The sequence below is a fragment of the Aptenodytes patagonicus genome, chromosome 4, assembly GCF_965638725.1.
Source record: "Aptenodytes patagonicus chromosome 4, bAptPat1.pri.cur, whole genome shotgun sequence".
Taxonomy (NCBI): domain Eukaryota; kingdom Metazoa; phylum Chordata; class Aves; order Sphenisciformes; family Spheniscidae; genus Aptenodytes; species Aptenodytes patagonicus.
The window spans coordinates 70127830-70145978 of NC_134952.1; the positions used below are offsets into that span (position 1 = coordinate 70127830).

Sequence of the window (18149 nt, forward strand, 5' to 3'; positions counted from 1 at the left end):
AGTAGTATTGAATTATAGTTTACAGAGACATTAACATCTTGCTCAAGATCCCAGTTTTCCCTCTGTGTTAACTATTTTGATATATGATTGCTACTTTCTAAATATTCTTCGTTTGTGTCTTCCAACTGTGCATACGCTCATTATTTAATTGTTGGCGGTGTTCATGACTTAGAGCATACATGTAGAAAAGGCATGTAATAGAACATCTAATCAGTGCAATCTTACCTCATTAAAAAGTCACAAGGTTAACTTCAAGAGTATATTTAATAAGGTGACTGTGGACCTTAACGTTAAGTATGCAAATAAGTTTGTGCAGGCTTGCCTCCACGGTGAGTCCTTGCTTGGTGGTGTAGAGTGCTAGCCTCTGTGTGAGAAGTAGGTGCATTTAAGGCAGTTTACTTGGTTCAGGCTAGGCTCCATTCTTCTCTTGGTGGGCTCCGTAAGCGCGCTAGTTATTCCCATGATGTGCAAAAGTGTGGGATAGGTCTGTTTTATAAAACTGATCGTTATCTCCACTGCATCTTTTGCTGATGGCTGCACTTGCTTTTATCATACTGCTGCATGATGAAGTGTTTGCGTGCATACAGTTTCATGATGAAGAATGAAATTTTAGTGTTTTCTGTCATATAGGCTTTTCTTTGGAGAGACCAAAACCAACATCATAGTTCCATGTATTTATGTTCAACTCTGGAGATAATGATTTCTCTTTATAAATTGGCTTTGTTCTAATCTCATTACTTTCAAGTAATGGAATACAGCTCGCTTTAGTTACTGCAGATCCTGAAGTTTTGGGCGATTCTTCCTCTTGAAGTATTCAAAGTGTGTTACACAGTTGCTCTTTAAATTCTATTAAAATTTGTGGTATGTATTGCTGCTTAAGAAGAAATAAGATTTGCCGTTAAATTCTATAGTACTCAAATTTTAGATTAATCTCCTTAGGTGTGTTAACTAAACTGGTGGTACTTGGCTAAATATGTTTTTTTCTAGGACATTTGACCATCTATTAAAATTATTAATATTAATGTGAAAATATTCAATTAGGTTTATCATGCAGCATGGGAGCTCTTTCAGTATGTACTTTTTTTATTTGTGTAATGGAATTAAGCATAGTGAATAAATTGCAGGAAAAACACAGCTGTAAACTTAAAAAAAAAACCCACAAAAAAACCACCCAACCCCAAAAAAACCCCCAAAACCTCAAACCCCCAAAACCCCACACAAACAAAAAAACCTAATGTGGAGTTGATTATTTATTGCTTAATAGTACAGGCTTAAAATTTGTATTTAAGACCCTAAGGCTGTCTTGTGTAGTATTTACTGAAGGGTACAGATATTAGTAGAAAAAACTCTGGTAATTAACATACACTGTCAAATTTTATATGTACATGGCAAGACGTAAATATATGGGATGAAAACATGGGAAGGGAAGATGAAGTAAATAGTGAAAAGCGGAGCTGACCAAATTAATACAACTGGAAAGCCAAATGTCGTAGCAGAACATTATGAAATTTATTTTGTATCTAACAGAAGAATTTTAAGAATGTGGAATGTCAGTCAGACAAGTAACACTATGATCATGTCTGAACAACTTTTTTTGGTTGTTTTAAAAAACTTTCTGAAGAATAACTTCAGAAATAATTGGTGTTCATTATGTTCTTAATTAAACTAAATTTCACTGAAGCTAGTAATGAATTTTTGTTTTCTTTGCATGGATTTTAACAAGTAAAAGCTTTGGGTTTTATTCTAAGATAAAGTGTTTTCAGTAAAGCTGAAAAGCCTTGATACACTGATTACTTTTAACTTTCTCATGTAGTTTTGAAAGTCATGTTTCATTAAGTAGTGTTACCTGGCAAGTTTTTTTTTTTTGTTTGTTTGTTTGTTTTTGGGGTTTTTTAATAGTATTTTTATTTCTTTTTGAAGAAGCGATACGGATTGAAGATTTGCTTTTGATACATTTACTGAATTACATGATGTTTATTTCTCAGGTCGTCTGTTGCCCAGAGGAAAAGTTCTATTTTTAACATTGCTGATATTTTAAGAGTTACGTCCTCTCATTGTCGTCTTTGAAGCTAATGCACCTTTTTTTTTTTTTCCTTACTCTTTTTCCTTACAGGTGCGCTTAGACCATAATGGGAAATTTTATAATGCTCATATTCAAGAAGTTTGTTCAGAGAATGGGCCAGTTGTTGTATTTGTAGAAGAGCTTGGAGCAAAGTAAGTGCTTAATCTCTTTCGGAAAAGAGTGCCAAACTGAACCTTGGTAATGGCATCATTACTTTAGTTCAGAGTTAATTTCAGGCCCTGAAGTGTATCTGCTTCTTTACTTGAAGCAGTACTACTACCACAGAATTGTTAAGAAAACAACATACTGAATAAAAGAAGAAAAAACAGGTTCTGCATTGATTGTCACTTCAGACTTTTTTTCTTTAGTGCTAAGTAGTCTGGATATTACTTGCACAGTAAAACAGTAACTACATTAGTATTAGATTTTTTTTTTTTGTACAAGATTCAATCCTAAACATATTGACATCATCCTAATTAAGTGTTGCTTGTTGTGCTTAATAGTTAGATGCTAGGTTTGTGACAAGCTTTTCATATTAAAAAGTCCATCAAAGCACCTAGCTTCTCTGTTGGTTGAGTAGCTCTGCCTGATTTCATACAGCGTGCACCAAGCTGCTGTTTAGATCAGTGTCATCTTTACCCTACCTTGGGACAAACTCAGGGTTTAAAGTTGTTGGTGGGGGTTGCGGGTTTTTTTTGTGTTGTTCGTTGGCTGGTTTTGTTGTTTTTTTTCTGGGCTGGTAGTGGTGGGTGATGGTTTTGGTTGTTTGGGGGGGTGGGGGTTTTTTGTTGTTCTTTTGGGGGGGAGGGGTTTGAGACATCTTGAGCTCTGCTGTAACTTCTGTAACTCTTCTGGGGCAAAAAAACCCCACAGTTGAGTGTAGTTTGGGAAGAGGAAACACTTTCAGTCAAGGTAAATGAGGGAACAAGAAAGATGCCCATTAATCTCATGCAATCTTCTGTTTAAAAAAAAAAAAAAAAAAAAAAAAAGAAAATGTTGCGAGATCTGAAGATTGTCTTGCAGTTTGTTCCCTTTTCAAATTGAGATTTAACCTGATTTGAACTGTCTATTATAGATTTGAATTATATTATTATATATATATTATTATAGATACTTCTTTCAAATAATGTAAACAGTTGCTTGGACATCCTTACAGCATCCTCAATTAAAAACGCAGTAATTGCTCTGGGATATAAAACACCAATACAGTGTTTTTCAATCTTGACATCTATTGCAGTGTTTGTGATAAGTTTATCTGAGTATATTGCTTTTTCTGATCATTCTCCTTTTCTGTCTGCCCTGAAGACATTATAATACTCGCTTCACAAATGGCTGATCATTCTTTACTGGATAAGTTTGCATCAACTTATCAGAGAGTTTTACTTAAAGAAAAAAAAAAAGGAAAAAGGACGGTTTGTTCTTCCACACATTGCTTGAATGTAATCATAAAGAACAAAGGACTTTGAATGCAATGCTCTCAAAAATGGAAAGATCCATCAGTCTTAGTAAACATGAGGTATTAATTTATGCAAGCCCCAGTCTGGTCTTTTAAGATATTTTTCCCTCCATAATTCCTTGTTTTGTAGGCATGCTGTCTCACTGAAGAGCCTTAAACCTCTTCCACAGGCCTCTCCTATGGAGGGCTGGAACACTGTGCCAGGGAAGAAGATAAAAAAGTTTTTCCCAACATGGGGGCAGAATGCTCAGCCCGGTAGGATTGTACCTGTCTTTGTGTGGCAGAATCTTTATTGTCAGCTGTTTTGTCCCAAAGAGCTTAAAAAAATGATTAAAAAAACCCCAAACCTGTTTCCACATCTTTATCACAGATGCAGATTGCAGAGGGCCAAAGAATCAGAGCAAGTCAATAAAACCCCAGTCAGCACTACCTCCTCGACTTCAGCATACTGTGGGAACCAGGCAGCATCAGTTCTTATGTTCTGGACCCCAACCTCATCAGACCTCAACTGAGCAAAAAGCTCCAGGCAGGAATCCTTCCCAAACTGTAAGGTAAAACTGCAAATAACATCTTCCTTATCTTGAACTCTAGCTGAGCTTCTTGGAGCCCAGGTGCCTGCTTCAGATGCTTCCAACATGCTCTTTTGAAATACGTTGCCATTGAATTCTTAAGAAGTGTTCCAAGTCCTTAAGAATACACACAAGCACAGGAAAAATAATTCTTTTTTATTATTATTTTTAAACCTTTTTCAAAATTGCTGCCATCATGAGCTCCCATTTTTTTTCTTGCATGGCAGCATCTCCCCTGGAAGCACTGTACACAAAACTGCAGTTTCTTCTTGGAAAGTGGATGTTGGTTTTGTTTTTCTGGTTGGGGCTGAAGTAGTGTTGCATGTAGTGCTTCTTGGGCATGGCTACGATCTTCCCTCAGCTTCTGCAGAACCTGTCATAGAGGATTGCTTCATGTTATGACTGATTACTTGAAGGAGTATGAGAACAGCATGTTGCCTGCATTTGTTGGTAGTGATTTTTTTGATTCATTGTGCTGCTGCGGCAGTTTCTGTTTTCATCATTGCTAGTCACCTTCTATCCTGTCTAAAAGACTATTCTGTAATTGGCTACAAACCCAAACTCTTCATGGTCTATTCTGTCACTCTTCTGTATCCTAACTCCTTGTGGAATAAATGGGGCTGGGGTGTCTTTGGAGTCTGCCACATGCAACATTTTAAGGGCGTTTTTCTTCCACCTTTAACCTAAATACATGAGTATCCTAAAATGTTTAGTTAAGTTATTCAGAAAGCTGAAACAGTGATGTTAATTTTGTGTAGTGATGCTTCAGACACTGAAAAATAGAATGCATTTTCCCTTTTGTTGTTTTATTTACAGAAATCTTCTTCCCCAACTTTCTCTTGCATGTTCATAGATAGCAGATGGGGGGTGGTCAGTTCTCAGTTGGCACAGAAATGGATTAGATCACTTGATGTAGCCATTTGTTTTTTAACTATGATCTAATAATTACCATTTGTTATAAAGTCTTACAAAATTGTATTGAACTGAATAAATCATGGACAAAATCCATTCTTTCCCTTCCTTAAATTTTATGTGTATGGGTAACTTGCAATAGGCAGAAAGAAATCTGGTATATGTGGAATCACATAAGCAGTGCTATATAAATATCTTCTTTCTTCCTTCTAGACGATGAGTTTGTATTGTGTTTGATACTGGTGAACTTCTTTGTCAAAGTGATCCCGTTTCATTTTTTTCCTTTACAGAAAACCAGACCGGGACAGAACCGAGGATCTGAACCATGGCAGCAGAGATTGTAACTACTTTGGCCTGTCTCCAGAGGAACGCAGGGAGAAACAGGCTATAGAAGAATCTCGTTCGCTTTATGAGATCCAGCAGAGGGATGAACAAGCTTTTCCCGCTCTTCCCAATGTATGTTTTTTTCATTGTAATTAATAGTGCATTTTTCATATTTGTCCATGAACCTTTAATTAGCAATTGTTGTTTTGCTGTCCTTGCATTACAATAGAATTCAAAAGTTAAGGATATTTTCTTTGCACTCACTTTCTACATAGAAATATGTGAATCTACAATGCTTTATTATTCAAGATAAGACACATATGTATTAATTATTCCCCTGGGAATAATTAGTGTCCACTATACACAGTTCTTCAGGCATGTAAATATAGTAGACGTGAGCTTCTGAAGCTGTGGGCTTCTTCATGTTTCTCCTGTCTTTGGAAGGCTTTGCACTCCCTTACAGTTACTCAGATGTTGTCTTTTTCTTGTATGGTGGGATCAAACTTCAAGGTGAGGACAAAACTTGCTCTGAAGTACAGTTTAATTTAGCTGAGAAATAGCTCAGTAAAATGGCACTGCGGTGCTTGAATTAGTATGAGAGGTGACTAGGTGATTGTTTCTGATTTGGTTCACATAAAACCTATTTTATTTATCAGTGACTTTTCTTTTTAGCCTGAGAACTTACTGGTGTGAGAACTTGCCTGGTATCATAAGTAATGCAAATTCTTTGTCAGGCTTGCTCTTTCTCTGTCGTGGAGCTGAGCTGGCTTCAGTGGTCTTGTCTATGTCTAAGGGAAGAATGTAGCCTTTAGATTTTGAGAGTTTATTCCATTGATGCAATTTTTAAAGAAAGTGGATTGAGTCTCAGTACATCCAGGGAGTGAGCAGATCCTGTGGGTATAGAGCTGCTGTCTACATAGGTTTATTCTAGAGACGTGTGGGGCTTTTTGGATTTAAATTCTAGGGCAAATAGAAACAAGAACCAGGTTGGGAAGAATGAGTAGGTGAAAGATGGGCCTTAAATCTCTTGCTTTGCGGAAGTGACTTCTGCGCTGTATCTTTCAGTTCTTAAGCAGTAATTACTTATATTGGTACAATCAAGAAGAAATGTACCACTCTTCTGCGCTGCAAAGAGCAGACTAAGACTGAAGCCTAACGGACAGAGGTTGCGCTCTCTCTCTGAGCTATGGTTAACAGTGTGCTGTATTTGCTCACCTGCAGAAGGAGGATGTGATTTTTAAAGTGGATATTGTCTGAGTGAAGCAGTTCTTGTTTGTCATGTAAACTAATTACATGAATGCTTTTAAAGGACACTTTGCAAAATTTAGCAATGAATGAAAAAGTGGATGAATCTGAATGATACTGATAAAGACTGCTTTTTTTTCTCCCCATCTTTCTGCCTATCACAGAGATAAGTATTGTGTGTCACGAAGGCATAGTAGTATCATATCAGATGATGGCAAAGTGTTATTGGACTTCTTGTATAAACTCATATTTCTGCTTTTGTAAACTTCTTCAGAATCAGTCAGTCTGTCAGGCTGCTACACAGACTGTGGATAATTTAAATCAGAAAAAGTTCTCAAATAATGAGAGAAGAAACAGCAAGTGGACAGCAGAGGTGGAAGAGCAGAAGGATAAAGGTAAAAATAAATGTTTTCAGATCAAGGCTTTTTTTGTTTGCTTGTTTTTATTACCAGCCTCAGAATTTATTCAAGATGGGGCATCTTTTTAGGCAACGAGGGGAAAATTATCATAAGTAATAGTGCCAAACTAAGCTAGGCTTAAGGTACCAAAGGTGTGGTTTGGGAAGAAAGTACGTCTTCCTGCTTTGTGAATGTGGCTGAGAGAGCAGGCTCCTTGCTGGGATTTTTGTAGTAAATGGGAAGAGGAGTGAGAAAAGAAAAGACTATCAGAGCTACCCTAAATTCGATCCTATTGAAATTCTAGTGAGTGTGGCAGAAAGTGCCAGTGGGGAGGAGTATTAAGAGTGCTTCCTGGAGTCAGTTAAGAGAAAAGCAGGTAAAAGTATTCAATGTGGCGTGGTTAAGGATTAGCATACAATGGTAGAGAAAGAGGGGAGAAGATGGTGCACAGAAGAGTTGGGAAAAAAAAACTCTGTTCACAGTAGAAAGAGCTGTTGCATGGTCAAAATTTGTTTGGGTTTTGTCCCTTCCCTCAATCTGTTATAACACTTTTTAGCTTCTCTTCATTGACTCTAAGCTTTTCCTCTTCTGTGAGGAAGTGGAACATGGCAGTAATAGATGAAACCTGTAGCTGTCAGGAGGTAGTTAGTAAATCTTTGCTAAATGCAACTGATAGTACCTTTTTATTTTATTTTTTTAATTATTTTTTGTCCTGTCAGCTTTGCCATAACTAAACACTGAATTTGATCTTGGCTTCTCCCACCTCTTCTTCCCCCCCCCCCCCCCCGACTAAATAAAACTCAAACTCTTTAGCCTCCTCTTAGAAGCTGTTCCTTCCCTCTGTTTTTTTAATTTTTTTTATTCCCTTATCTCTGGCAACAGCAGAGGCATTGCTGTTGTGTATTTACGGTACTTGTGCTCCTTAGTCCCTCTTAAAACATGTAATGCCTTCTTGAATGGTCTCACAAGGACTGATGACTATTTTTCATTCTCCAAACATTTGAAAACTTGTTTCATTTGAAAACTTGTTTCCTCAGCAATGCCAAAAAGAATGATCATGTAGAGAAAGCTCGTTGCTACAGTGTCATGATAGATTTTGCTCAAGTGCATGGCATGTATAACTTTCTCTGTTTTTTGTGATGCTCTGGATTGCATTGCCTCTTTTGAAACTAGGTTAAAAATCCTGTGGGAATAAACTGTACTTCCTTCTGAGTATTTAGAGATTCTTGTTGGTGCTAGGGGAATCGGCAGTAATTCTCGTAATCAATATTGTTTAAATTTACATTGTTGTCTAGTTGTGATGGTGCATATACTAAGCTTTTAAAAAGGACATACCTATTTAGCGGCTACTATTAAACTTATGTGCATGAATTTGATTGACAAGCAATGGTAACCAGATTGGAACATAAGCTAGAATGTGAAGAACTTGTACAGATCTTATTATATGAAGATTATGCCATGACTGTTTTTCAACACTGTCTCCCCCACCACGTGTTTTCTGGTGCTCGAGAAATTAAACTTTCTGCATCAGTCTGAAAACTTTCTAGATCTTTTGAACCATTGAAACCTTCTAAACTGATCTATCTTTTACTCAGTCAAAAGTAGACAAGACTTTTAAGCTTCTGTTATCTTAACACTTGAATATGGAAATGTGGATCAAAACATTTTCACTTAAAGTACAAACTTATTTCTTTGTCACTAGGAGGGATTTAGGATGAATGATATGTGTTTAAAGCGACAGCCACATTTCTTTCCTGCTTCCCTGAAGCATCACCGAAATGGTTAACAAACATCAGTAAAGAACTGTAGAGCTTTGAAAACCCAGGTTGAAGTAGCTGCTCTGTTACTGCCCTAACAACTGTTTATTTTAGGATGCTTTGATCTTTGATAAAAATTGAAGTTTAAGTTTTCTGAAGTAATATGTGCTGAGGTAGGTTTTGTTTTGAAGGTTTAACTTTGGAAAGACAAACTTTTAAGTGGCTTAAGTTGTGATAGCCATAAATGGTGTAATGGTTCATTTACTAGGTTATGTCTTGGTGTTACAGAGTCAAATTCCAGGCAGATCCACTTAAGTCAGAAGCTTGAGCCAAATTCATCTGAGGTAATCTTAAAGAAAAGACCAAATTTTTTTTTAATGTTATTGCTTCTCTGATACATGATTAGCAGAGCAATAGCTGCCTTTAGAGCTGTGATTGCTGCTGCTGCTTTACAGCTTTTAGTGAAATACTTCTAAGGTTGGAGGCTTGTATTGCTGTCAGCTTTCCTCAGCCCCCGTAACCCATACTTACAGTCTTTCTCTGCAATCTGAGTTCTCAAATCTGGGCTATCGAGAGCACTTACGAATCTGGATTTGTAATTGCTTAGTAGTCTGTACTTTCAGTATAATGGGACCACAGAAGATTTGATGTTTACTAATAGCTACTGTGCTAACAGACCATGATCTCTGAAGTTCAGTGAAGATTTGTGGCCTCTTGTTGGCTTTTAACCTTTGCTGTCCTTCAATGAGCAAAATGTTACACTAGTATAATAGTGATTGGGTGCTCAGCCCACTTTGTATGTAGTGTGGTTTAATATCTTTGAATGCCTCTTTGAAAAGTAAATCTTAATATTAGACTAGCTGTGTCTGTTGTTTCTAACTTTGCTTTAGAAGAATAGTCAAGATGAGAGTTATCCAAAAGCTTCATCTCCTTTGGAACAACTAAAAACAGATTCTCCGGTTCTTGCTGAGCAAGTAAGAAATGTTTGTTTGATTTCAAAGTTTTCCAGTCAGGAGACTTCAGACAAAGGGGAGCTTCGTCACAGCCACGTATGTATTATAATACTGGCTTCTAATTACATAGTCATTTATATGGTGATAATGCTAAAATTTCGTATTTATAGTTAGGAATCTGTTATGTCCAACAAAGATTGTAAAAGGACAACCCTTGATAGAAAAGTAAAAGTAACCCCTCTCTCAGAAGAGAAAGGATATATTTCTTATCTTTCTACTAAGATAACCATGCTTTTCACTTTAAATTCTTTACCTTTGCTTTTTCAGGTTTCTCCAAGGTTATTGGTAATCGTTTATGAGGGTGGCTTTTCTTTTGGATGGGAGATACTTAAATTTAATGCTCGTGGAGGTGGTTATAACACTGATGGCTGTCTGTGGTACAGGCATGTTCTGGATAGAGCTCAGTGCAGAGTTCTTCACACAGTGATGTAATGTATCTCAGATCTCTTTTATGTATACAGCCTGGTACGTTACTAGTTAATGTTTTGCTATGGTGATGGTGGTAGTCTGGATAATACTGAGTCATCAAGCCTTTTTTGGTAGAAGTCAGACACATTAGGGGTCACCAACAATGGTGACTTCGAATAGTTTCATGTGATCTCTTTGTTTTTATAGAACCTGACAGAATGCTTACCAAGCGTAACTCCAACACCCTCACCAGTCTTTTCTGAGGTGCATTTACCTCCAGCAGTGCCTTCTGTACCAGCCATTGTGCCAGCTTGGCCAAGTGAGCCAACAACCTATGGACCAGCAGGTTTGAAGAAATATTAACATAAATCAGAAACTACTAACCCTGAAAAATACTTTAACTGTCTTGCTAAATTGAAGATGCTTCCAGGAGACACTGTTTCATATAACTTCACGTTCCAAAGGCAGTCATTCATAGGAATGTAGTTTCTTACTGCTGAAAGCTAGTGAGAGTTCTAGTAGGTCTTTGATTGCCTATATGTATAGCTTGCTTTACTCCCTGCGTGAAGGTGGAAGAGGGATGTGTACTCAATTCTCTGTTTTTCTCCTGAGTGGGATAGCATTGAGTTTTGAGGGGGCTTATTCTGAGGATCTGCTTAAGGTAGAACACATTGTCAGCATGTTGAAGCTTGATACGTGTCTGCGCTCTGTCCCCCATGTAATAAGCTCCTTGATTCGCTAAGGACTCAGCTTGGGTCTGGTACGTCTGGAACTAATGAGAGCCATTTGGGCCTGAGCTGCAAAGCTGGTGTAATGGTCTGTGCTGTGCATATCTTCTGATACGTGGAATTAGCTTAGATTCAATATTGCTCGTTAGATCAGGTGCTGTATTTTCTCTCCCACTGTTGTGTTTCTGTACAAGAACTAGCTTTCAAATCAGCATACTATGTTCACATGATGTGGTAATAATCCTGTCATACTGGACCACATCTGTGACAGAAGATGCATAGCCCAGTTAATCTGAGCTCAGATTCAGAGTTGACTGTAAATGACTAGTCAGAATGAGAACTGCAGAGATTCACATGTAAGTTTCAGTTGCCCCCTTTTTTTCCTTTCCTATTTCCTTCTGGTATTCATAATTTTAAAAATAAATATGGGAAGGGTTTAGCTATTTCTGGAAAGCTTAACTGTTTCACTCTTTCTGAAAACTATTCTCTGTGTTTAGCCAAATCTTTTGTTTGTAACTTCCCGACTCAAGAATGTCCTCTTATGTCTTCCTGAATACCTTTTTTCTTTTTTTTTTTTTCTGTCTTGTGAAACTTGCTTTCTTGTTGTCATTTTCTTTGTGATTGTATATAGTTGAGTGCTATATATATATGTATGCATGTATGTATGTTTTTTTCCCTTAGGTATTCCAACCCAAATACCTGCTTCTTCATTGATGCCAGCCCCAGCAACAGGACCTGACTCTATTGTATCACAGGCTCAGGTAACATCTGCTCCAGTTGCTGGAGTTCCTGTGTCGCTACAAGCAGTTAACCAGCCTTTAATGCCTTTGCCTCAGACTCTGAATCCTTATCAGGATCCACTATACCCTGGATTCCCTTTTAGTGAAAAGGGAGAAAGAGCCGTTGCACCCTCTTACTCCCTGTGCAATACTGGGGAAGACTTGCCTAAAGGTGAGAAGCTAGAAGGAGGTCTGGATTTTATACCATTTTTCCTAATAGGCTTTCTTTTCTTAAAATGTAGATAAAGACAACTTCTTTGGTCCTGTTGTTAGTCTGTGTCAAAAGATTGAATTGTTGTCATTCCATGATTTAAGGCGTGGGAGGGACTATTGAATAGAGTTGCAACTCTTTAGTTTGCGTTGCTAACAGTGCGATTATTTTAAGTGGTTGCACCTGGAAATCTGCTGTGATCATTTTGTGGTTCTTAGCTTGACCCACCATAACTTGAGGTTTTGTGAATGTAAAGGATTCTCTTTGGAGAACTGCTTCCTTTTACAGTTACAGGTTTTCTCTTGTAATCAAAAGCTTGGAAGTTGTTGAGCATTTCCTTACTGGTCTGGGAAAATACAGGTTTTGGCATACTACAAATATGGAATATGCCCATAAAGAACAAATCATGTCTGACTGCACGGTGGTGTTTGTTTACTGAACTGTTTCTTTAAAAACCAGAAGTTCAGTTCCACAAACTGTTAAAATTGAAATTTAAACTGCAGTTGTGTTCTAGATACCTCAGTGTGGCAGCCCCCCCCGCTGCCCCCAATCAAAGACATGCAAGCTGCAACTTAATACCAGTGTTTCTCTACTGAAATGGAACTTTATGCAGGGACTAATTTTTGGATCAGATGAAGTGTAATATTTTAGGTCTTCATAGATCTTTTTCTGTTTTTTTTCCTAGATAAGAATATTCTTAGATTTTTCTTCAATCTTGGTGTGAAGGTAACTCTTCAAACTTACTTATGTTTTTGTGTTTGTTATACCATAAAATTTGCTTGTATTTGGTAGTACTTAGAGTGCAGAAGTTTGGTTGCTGCAGCTGTACACTTCAAGTTCATCCTTAAATTTGAAATACTTTTCTTATTTTGTCTTCTATTAACTGGGATCCCAATAGTGGTCCACATTTGCAGTTCCAAGTCAACAGAAATAAATTCTATTTCAACAGCGATAGTGAGAACTATTGGCTTCCAACTGTGGCTATACAGTCAACAGATTGTGCTTTACAAATTCACAGGTAAACCATTGTGAGTTTGAAGATGCATTCTTTCAGAAGCAGTGTAGAGTAAAAGAGAAAAGGCCCTCCAGCTTTGACCATGTCTGTACTGGCAAAGCCATTGCAGTACAAATACCTAGTATGTCTTTCCCTGAGGACACTCCTTTAAGTAACCTGCGTGTCTGTCCATTCTGCTCAGGTTAAGGACAACAGTATTTTACTTTTAACCTTCTAAGTAACTGTAATAGTGGTTGATGTGTATATGTGGTGCAAATCTGTGTGTGTGGTTGGGGAAGAGGCTCATCCAAAAAGGCAACATTTTCCATTTCTTGGTAAGGACTAGTTGTTTGCTTAGTCTCTCCCTTCTGCACATAAAAATGTTCCTTTTTTACCTTCTCTTACTCCTTCTGTCAGGCAAACTACTTTGGAAAAGGTGCCAAGAGCTCTCGGGCTTATTCCACATGACTTTGGCCATAAGTAATGATTTTCTTTGGTGTCTGTGCATGGAAAGAGGGAATGTTCAGCACAACTTACAAAGTAAATTTAGATTTCATAACTGTGTGCCTAATACAAGTCTCTTTGCTTAATAGAAAATCCGTAAGTCATTAGCAAGTGTCACTGCAATATATTTAAACAACTTTTGTTTCATAAGCCTACGTATATTTGGGACTCTCCTTACTGGTACTTTGTATTATTTAGGATATAGTCTGTCATTTTGGTGCTTCAGCACCATCTACCGGTGAAAGTACCATGTTCTAGTAGTTGTGCTCCTCAGCTGGTGACCAAATAGTATGGTAGACCTGGGCACTACTTTCTGCGTTACCCTGTCCACTGCTTTGGGCCCAGATCCTGCCGCACTGTTACCCACCCCCTTCCAGCTGCTCGTTCAGAGTGAACCGACTGGTTCCCGTTGAGAGGAGGTCTGGGTAGGCTTCTCAGGATGGTTTGCTCCGGGGGCTGTTTCTACAGATGGCACAGACAAGACCGTGCCAGGTTTTGGGCTCTGCCCTTTACCTACTCCAGTGTTTTCTTAGACAGCCTTGTGCCTCCAGCAGCCTTGCATGGTGTTCCATATGGCCTGAAATATGTGCATTTGGCACATTGTATTATAAAAACATCCTACAATGTTGCTCTTGGGCCAGTTGCTATGTACCATAGTACAAACACAAAGTCTGCATTTATAAACTCTCTCTCTGAGCAATGTGACCGTAAGCCACTGTGTGCTAGTTCGTTAACATGGAGGTAGAGGAGAGGGAAGGGGGTTGCCACCTGAGGTGGATGACCTCAGTATTGCGAACGTAGCTTGTGTTCACGAACAGCACAGAAAAGGTTGCTGCTGAAAATGGCGTGTCCATTGTGTGACTCCCACCGGTAGCTGGAAAGTGGTGTGTATTCTAATGAAACCTATCCCCTTACTTTATGAAAGGGCTTCTAAGAAAGCTGATCTGTGGGTTTTGTGTATATATATGGATTTCAATCTTTACAAATTGTCCTTGGGGAAATGATCTAACTTCAGATCTCAGTGTAGTCTTCCCCCCCCCCCTTTTTTTTTATTATGAAGTGAAAATATGCGCGTGGTATGACTTCTTGTTGTTTTGACTGTTATCCCTTAGAATTTTGAAAAGTGAGCTAGTAGGGCAAATTGCCAATTAATAATTGTGATTCTGGAGAATGAATTTGAAATGTCTGTCTTCAAAATGCATAGCTAAAGCTTGACTTAATAGCATCATGTGTTTAAATTAACTTCATAGAAATTGTTACCAAGTTTTCTTACTGGTCATAACTTGCCCATTGCAACTGCATTTGGAAGGAAAACAAAAAATGAGGACATCATCCTGGAGTCCTGGATATTTGGAATGGAGGGCAGTCACTTTAAATAAAATTAACCTTTACTGCCTGTAATTAACTGTTTCAAAATTTTAAATGACCTGTGTGCTATTATGTCTGTCTGAACATTCAAAAGACCAAATACTTCCCCCCCCTCCTGTCTTGCAGGCATACAGTTGTCCCATGTGGGCACCCCATTCTTACTTGTACCCCCTGCACCAGGCCTATTTAGCTGCTTGTAGAATGTACCCAAACGTGTCCCTTCCTGTGTATCCGCACAACCCCTGGTTCCAGGAGGCTCCACCGACTCAGAATGAAAACGAAACTGCACGAACAAACAGGCACTTTCCTGTTCAGAGCGAGGCCAGAGCCAACGGTCAAATTCCACAGGTTGATGGTAGATCTCCATCACTGCCTCTGATTATACCTACAGCTCAGGTGTCAGAAAGCCAAGGACAGGTCTGTGTAGAATCGGAGAATCCAGTGCAAGCTCTTCATGCAAACTATGAGGAGTCCCTGAGAGGGAAAAATATGTTCCCACAGCCGCCCTTTGGACACAATCACTTTCTAGGAGCTCTTCCAATAGCCCCTCCTTTCTTTCCTCACTTTTGGTACGGGTACCCAGTTCAGGGTTTCATGGAAAATTCAGTAGCGAGGCCTAACGTTGTCATGTCACCTGAGGACAAAGAGGCAACAGCTAGCACCTCTGTGAACATGTATGTGGCTAAAGAATGCAGCCCTCCAGTTCCTGTAGTAAACTCTGCAGAACAGCTTCAGAAGACTAACAGCAGCAGCGCCTTGAACACCGTACCGTTCCCTGTGGCTGGTGCAAGCAGTGAATGCAGTGCCCCGAAAGAAACTTCAGCTAGGGCACCTCAGTTGGAGCAGACTTGCCCTTCGGCTTCTCCCGCTAAGCAAAAACCAGCCAGGCCGCGAAATCGTTCTCCACAAACACAGGGGACTGAGAGGCAGACGGCAGTGCCCAACACTCCGCCACTGTTGGCAGAACCACCGAAAAATGAACTGAAAAATAGCATTCCCAGTCGTAAGGAGAAGACTGATAAAGGTAGAGATTCCAAGGGTGCTGGTAATCTGCAGACAGAAAGCAGGGCACAGAGAACGAGGGAAGAGAGCTCTGAAGACGAGAGTGAGGTTTCCGATATGCTGAGAAGCGGCAGATCCAAGCAATTCTACAGCCAGACTTACGGAGGAGGCAGAAGGCCTAGACTCGAGTGGGGTTACTCCAGTAGGGGAGGATACCAGTTCCAAAGAAACGAGGAAGCCTGGAAAGGACCACCCAGCAGAAGCAGAGATGACGGCTACCAGTACCAGCGAAACTTTAGAGGGAGGCCATATAGGAATGACAGGAGACGGGCAACGCTGGGAGATAATCAGAGGGGGCATCAAGCATAGAATGAATGGATAATTGAAAATTTTAAAATGCAAAAAGTAATTTGAAGTAGCAGTTTAAAATCTTAACCTTTCTTTTTAGTAAAGTTCAAGGATATGTTTAACTTTCGGTGAGTAAAGACTAAGAGGATGTGAACTCCTACCATAAGGTTTTTTTGGGGATTATAGTTTGTTTGGCTTAGCATTTTTTCCTCAATGTCAAATTAGAAAAAAACAGTATAGGTTTAGCGTTTGATAATTCCCCCCCCCAAGGTTTGAGTTTGTGATAGAAGATGGATATGTACGTTTACTAGAGTGACAAATTATAGCGTTTGACGTGATCTAGATTCTAAAATTGACAGTAACATTGCACCAAATATAAATGTATATTTTATCATACAATGCCTTAGTTCTGATCTGAGCTAAAGGAATTCTCAGCCTACTGCACTGTTGTCTTTGATATGCTTCCAACCCAAAGGCCTTTCATCTCAAAAAAAAAAAACAAAAAACAAAAAAAAAGTCTGTCAAACTTGAATGTTTCTCTTCAGTGTGTTACACGTACGGCAGCCAGCTAACCCTGTGTCTTAGGTATGTTGTATATAGTTCTTTTCATATTCATAGGGTATATTTTTGAACTTTAAAAAGCATTTATTTGTTGAAATCAAAATCAAGACAAGCAGTCAAGAATAGCTGTGTATGAATTGAGAAGAACGGCTGTTTCCACCAAGAATTCTTAATGCTGGTGTGACTAGAATGGTGCCTATGCCAACCGAATAATTACAAAGACAATAAAAATGTAGATGCTATGCATTTCCAAAATAATTCTGCATCTGTTATAATAGCAGAAGTTTTTTTAATGCCACTTTAACACTAATGCACTGACAAATCCTAGGTATTTTGTGAGGAGAGATGCATAAAGTACATGTTACCGTTTTTTAAGTTTGTATGATTGAGCTACTGTTCAGTATTCTTTTGTTGTTGCACTGTTGATGCAAATTTACGTTTTGCATGTACAACTCCTTGCTGGAACTACTTTTAAAAGCAAGATGGAGAGTCTCGGTGTGCTCTGCTCTTCCCTACAATTCAGAAGAAAGTGGCTTCTGCCTTATATTTTTACACTGTGTCAGAGTTCTGATGCCGTTTCGTCTTGACTCTGATAACGATCTCTGCAGTGTTCCTGTTGCCTTTGCAGTTTGGACGTTCAGCTGTCCAAACTCGGAGAGTGCAGTGTGCACAGTATTCACTCAGCTCTGTTGCTCTGTAAAATTAACTGTTGTGTATATTTTTATATCTGTATATACCAGCGTAGGTGATGGTACCCTTTCATTCATGTCCAAGATTGTACGCCCTCGATCAGGAAACTTGAGTGATAGTTACGTGATAAAGGATTTCTTTTCAGATGCATGCCATGTATAAAACCCTACTTAAAATAAACGTTTGTCTTTTCACTTTCTTTCTAAATCGTATGTACATATTTGAAGCTGTTGCAGTGACATTAAACGCATGGGTTTGCTCTGATAGAGCCCCTTGTAGACAGCGGCAGAACTACAAACAATTAGTTAATACGTAGGCAAGCTGCAAACTAAAAGGGGATGTAAACGGGATTTCTGGTTCTTATTCCAGATGGTAGTGGTTTTGTGCTGCGGGTTTTTTAATCTAAATACTTTGCCTCTTCTGAAATCCTGAATACATTTCTGAATGGAAATCTTCGGTTTTTCAGGTTGAGAACTAAGCAAGCAGTAAGAGTTGATACCGTTGTGGTCCTCTGTTTACCTCTGCTACTTACAAAGACTTAAAAGGGGCTTCTTGTCATCTCTCCTGGGGGGTTCTAAAATGTAACTCCAGCTGTAGCCCAGATGCGTCCAGCAGTCACTGAAATAATCATTCAGTACTACAGCAGGCATTTAATCACAAGGTTTGTTGCAAGAACAAAGGTAGTACACTTTCTACAGAAACTTCTTGGGAAACAATGGAAAACATAGGTATGGCCGCAACTGGTAGGGCTGTGCTTTTAGAATTTACTCTTAAAAATTGCCTTAAAGTATTTAAGCTGGGCCTGTGCCCTGCCTTGCAA

The 18149-nt window shown here is 38.8% G+C and overlaps 1 protein-coding gene across 5 annotated transcripts in view; it reads left to right on the top strand.

Moving 5' to 3' along the window:
* The window catches only part of OTUD4 (OTU deubiquitinase 4), a 35507-nt gene extending 17971 nt beyond the window's left edge, over positions 1-17536 (top strand). For 2 of the 5 annotated variants that reach the window (XM_076337120.1, XM_076337119.1), the window contains exons 12-22: positions 2114-2214; positions 3649-3773; positions 3889-4069; positions 5290-5455; positions 6843-6963; positions 9012-9067; positions 9614-9772; positions 10352-10490; positions 11554-11823; positions 12548-12588; positions 14855-17536. In XM_076337120.1, the coding sequence (XP_076193235.1) occupies positions 2114-2214; positions 3649-3773; positions 3889-4069; positions 5290-5455; positions 6843-6963; positions 9012-9067; positions 9614-9772; positions 10352-10490; positions 11554-11823; positions 12548-12588; positions 14855-16099 (2604 nt within the window). In that variant the 3' untranslated portion in view covers positions 16100-17536. The remainder of the gene's footprint in view (positions 1-2113; positions 2215-3648; positions 3774-3888; positions 4070-5289; positions 5456-6842; positions 6964-9011; positions 9068-9613; positions 9773-10351; positions 10491-11553; positions 11824-12547; positions 12589-14854) is intronic. The other 3 variants (XM_076337123.1, XM_076337122.1, XM_076337121.1) reach the window with 3 other exon arrangements.
* The last annotated feature ends 613 nt before the right edge of the window (positions 17537-18149 follow it).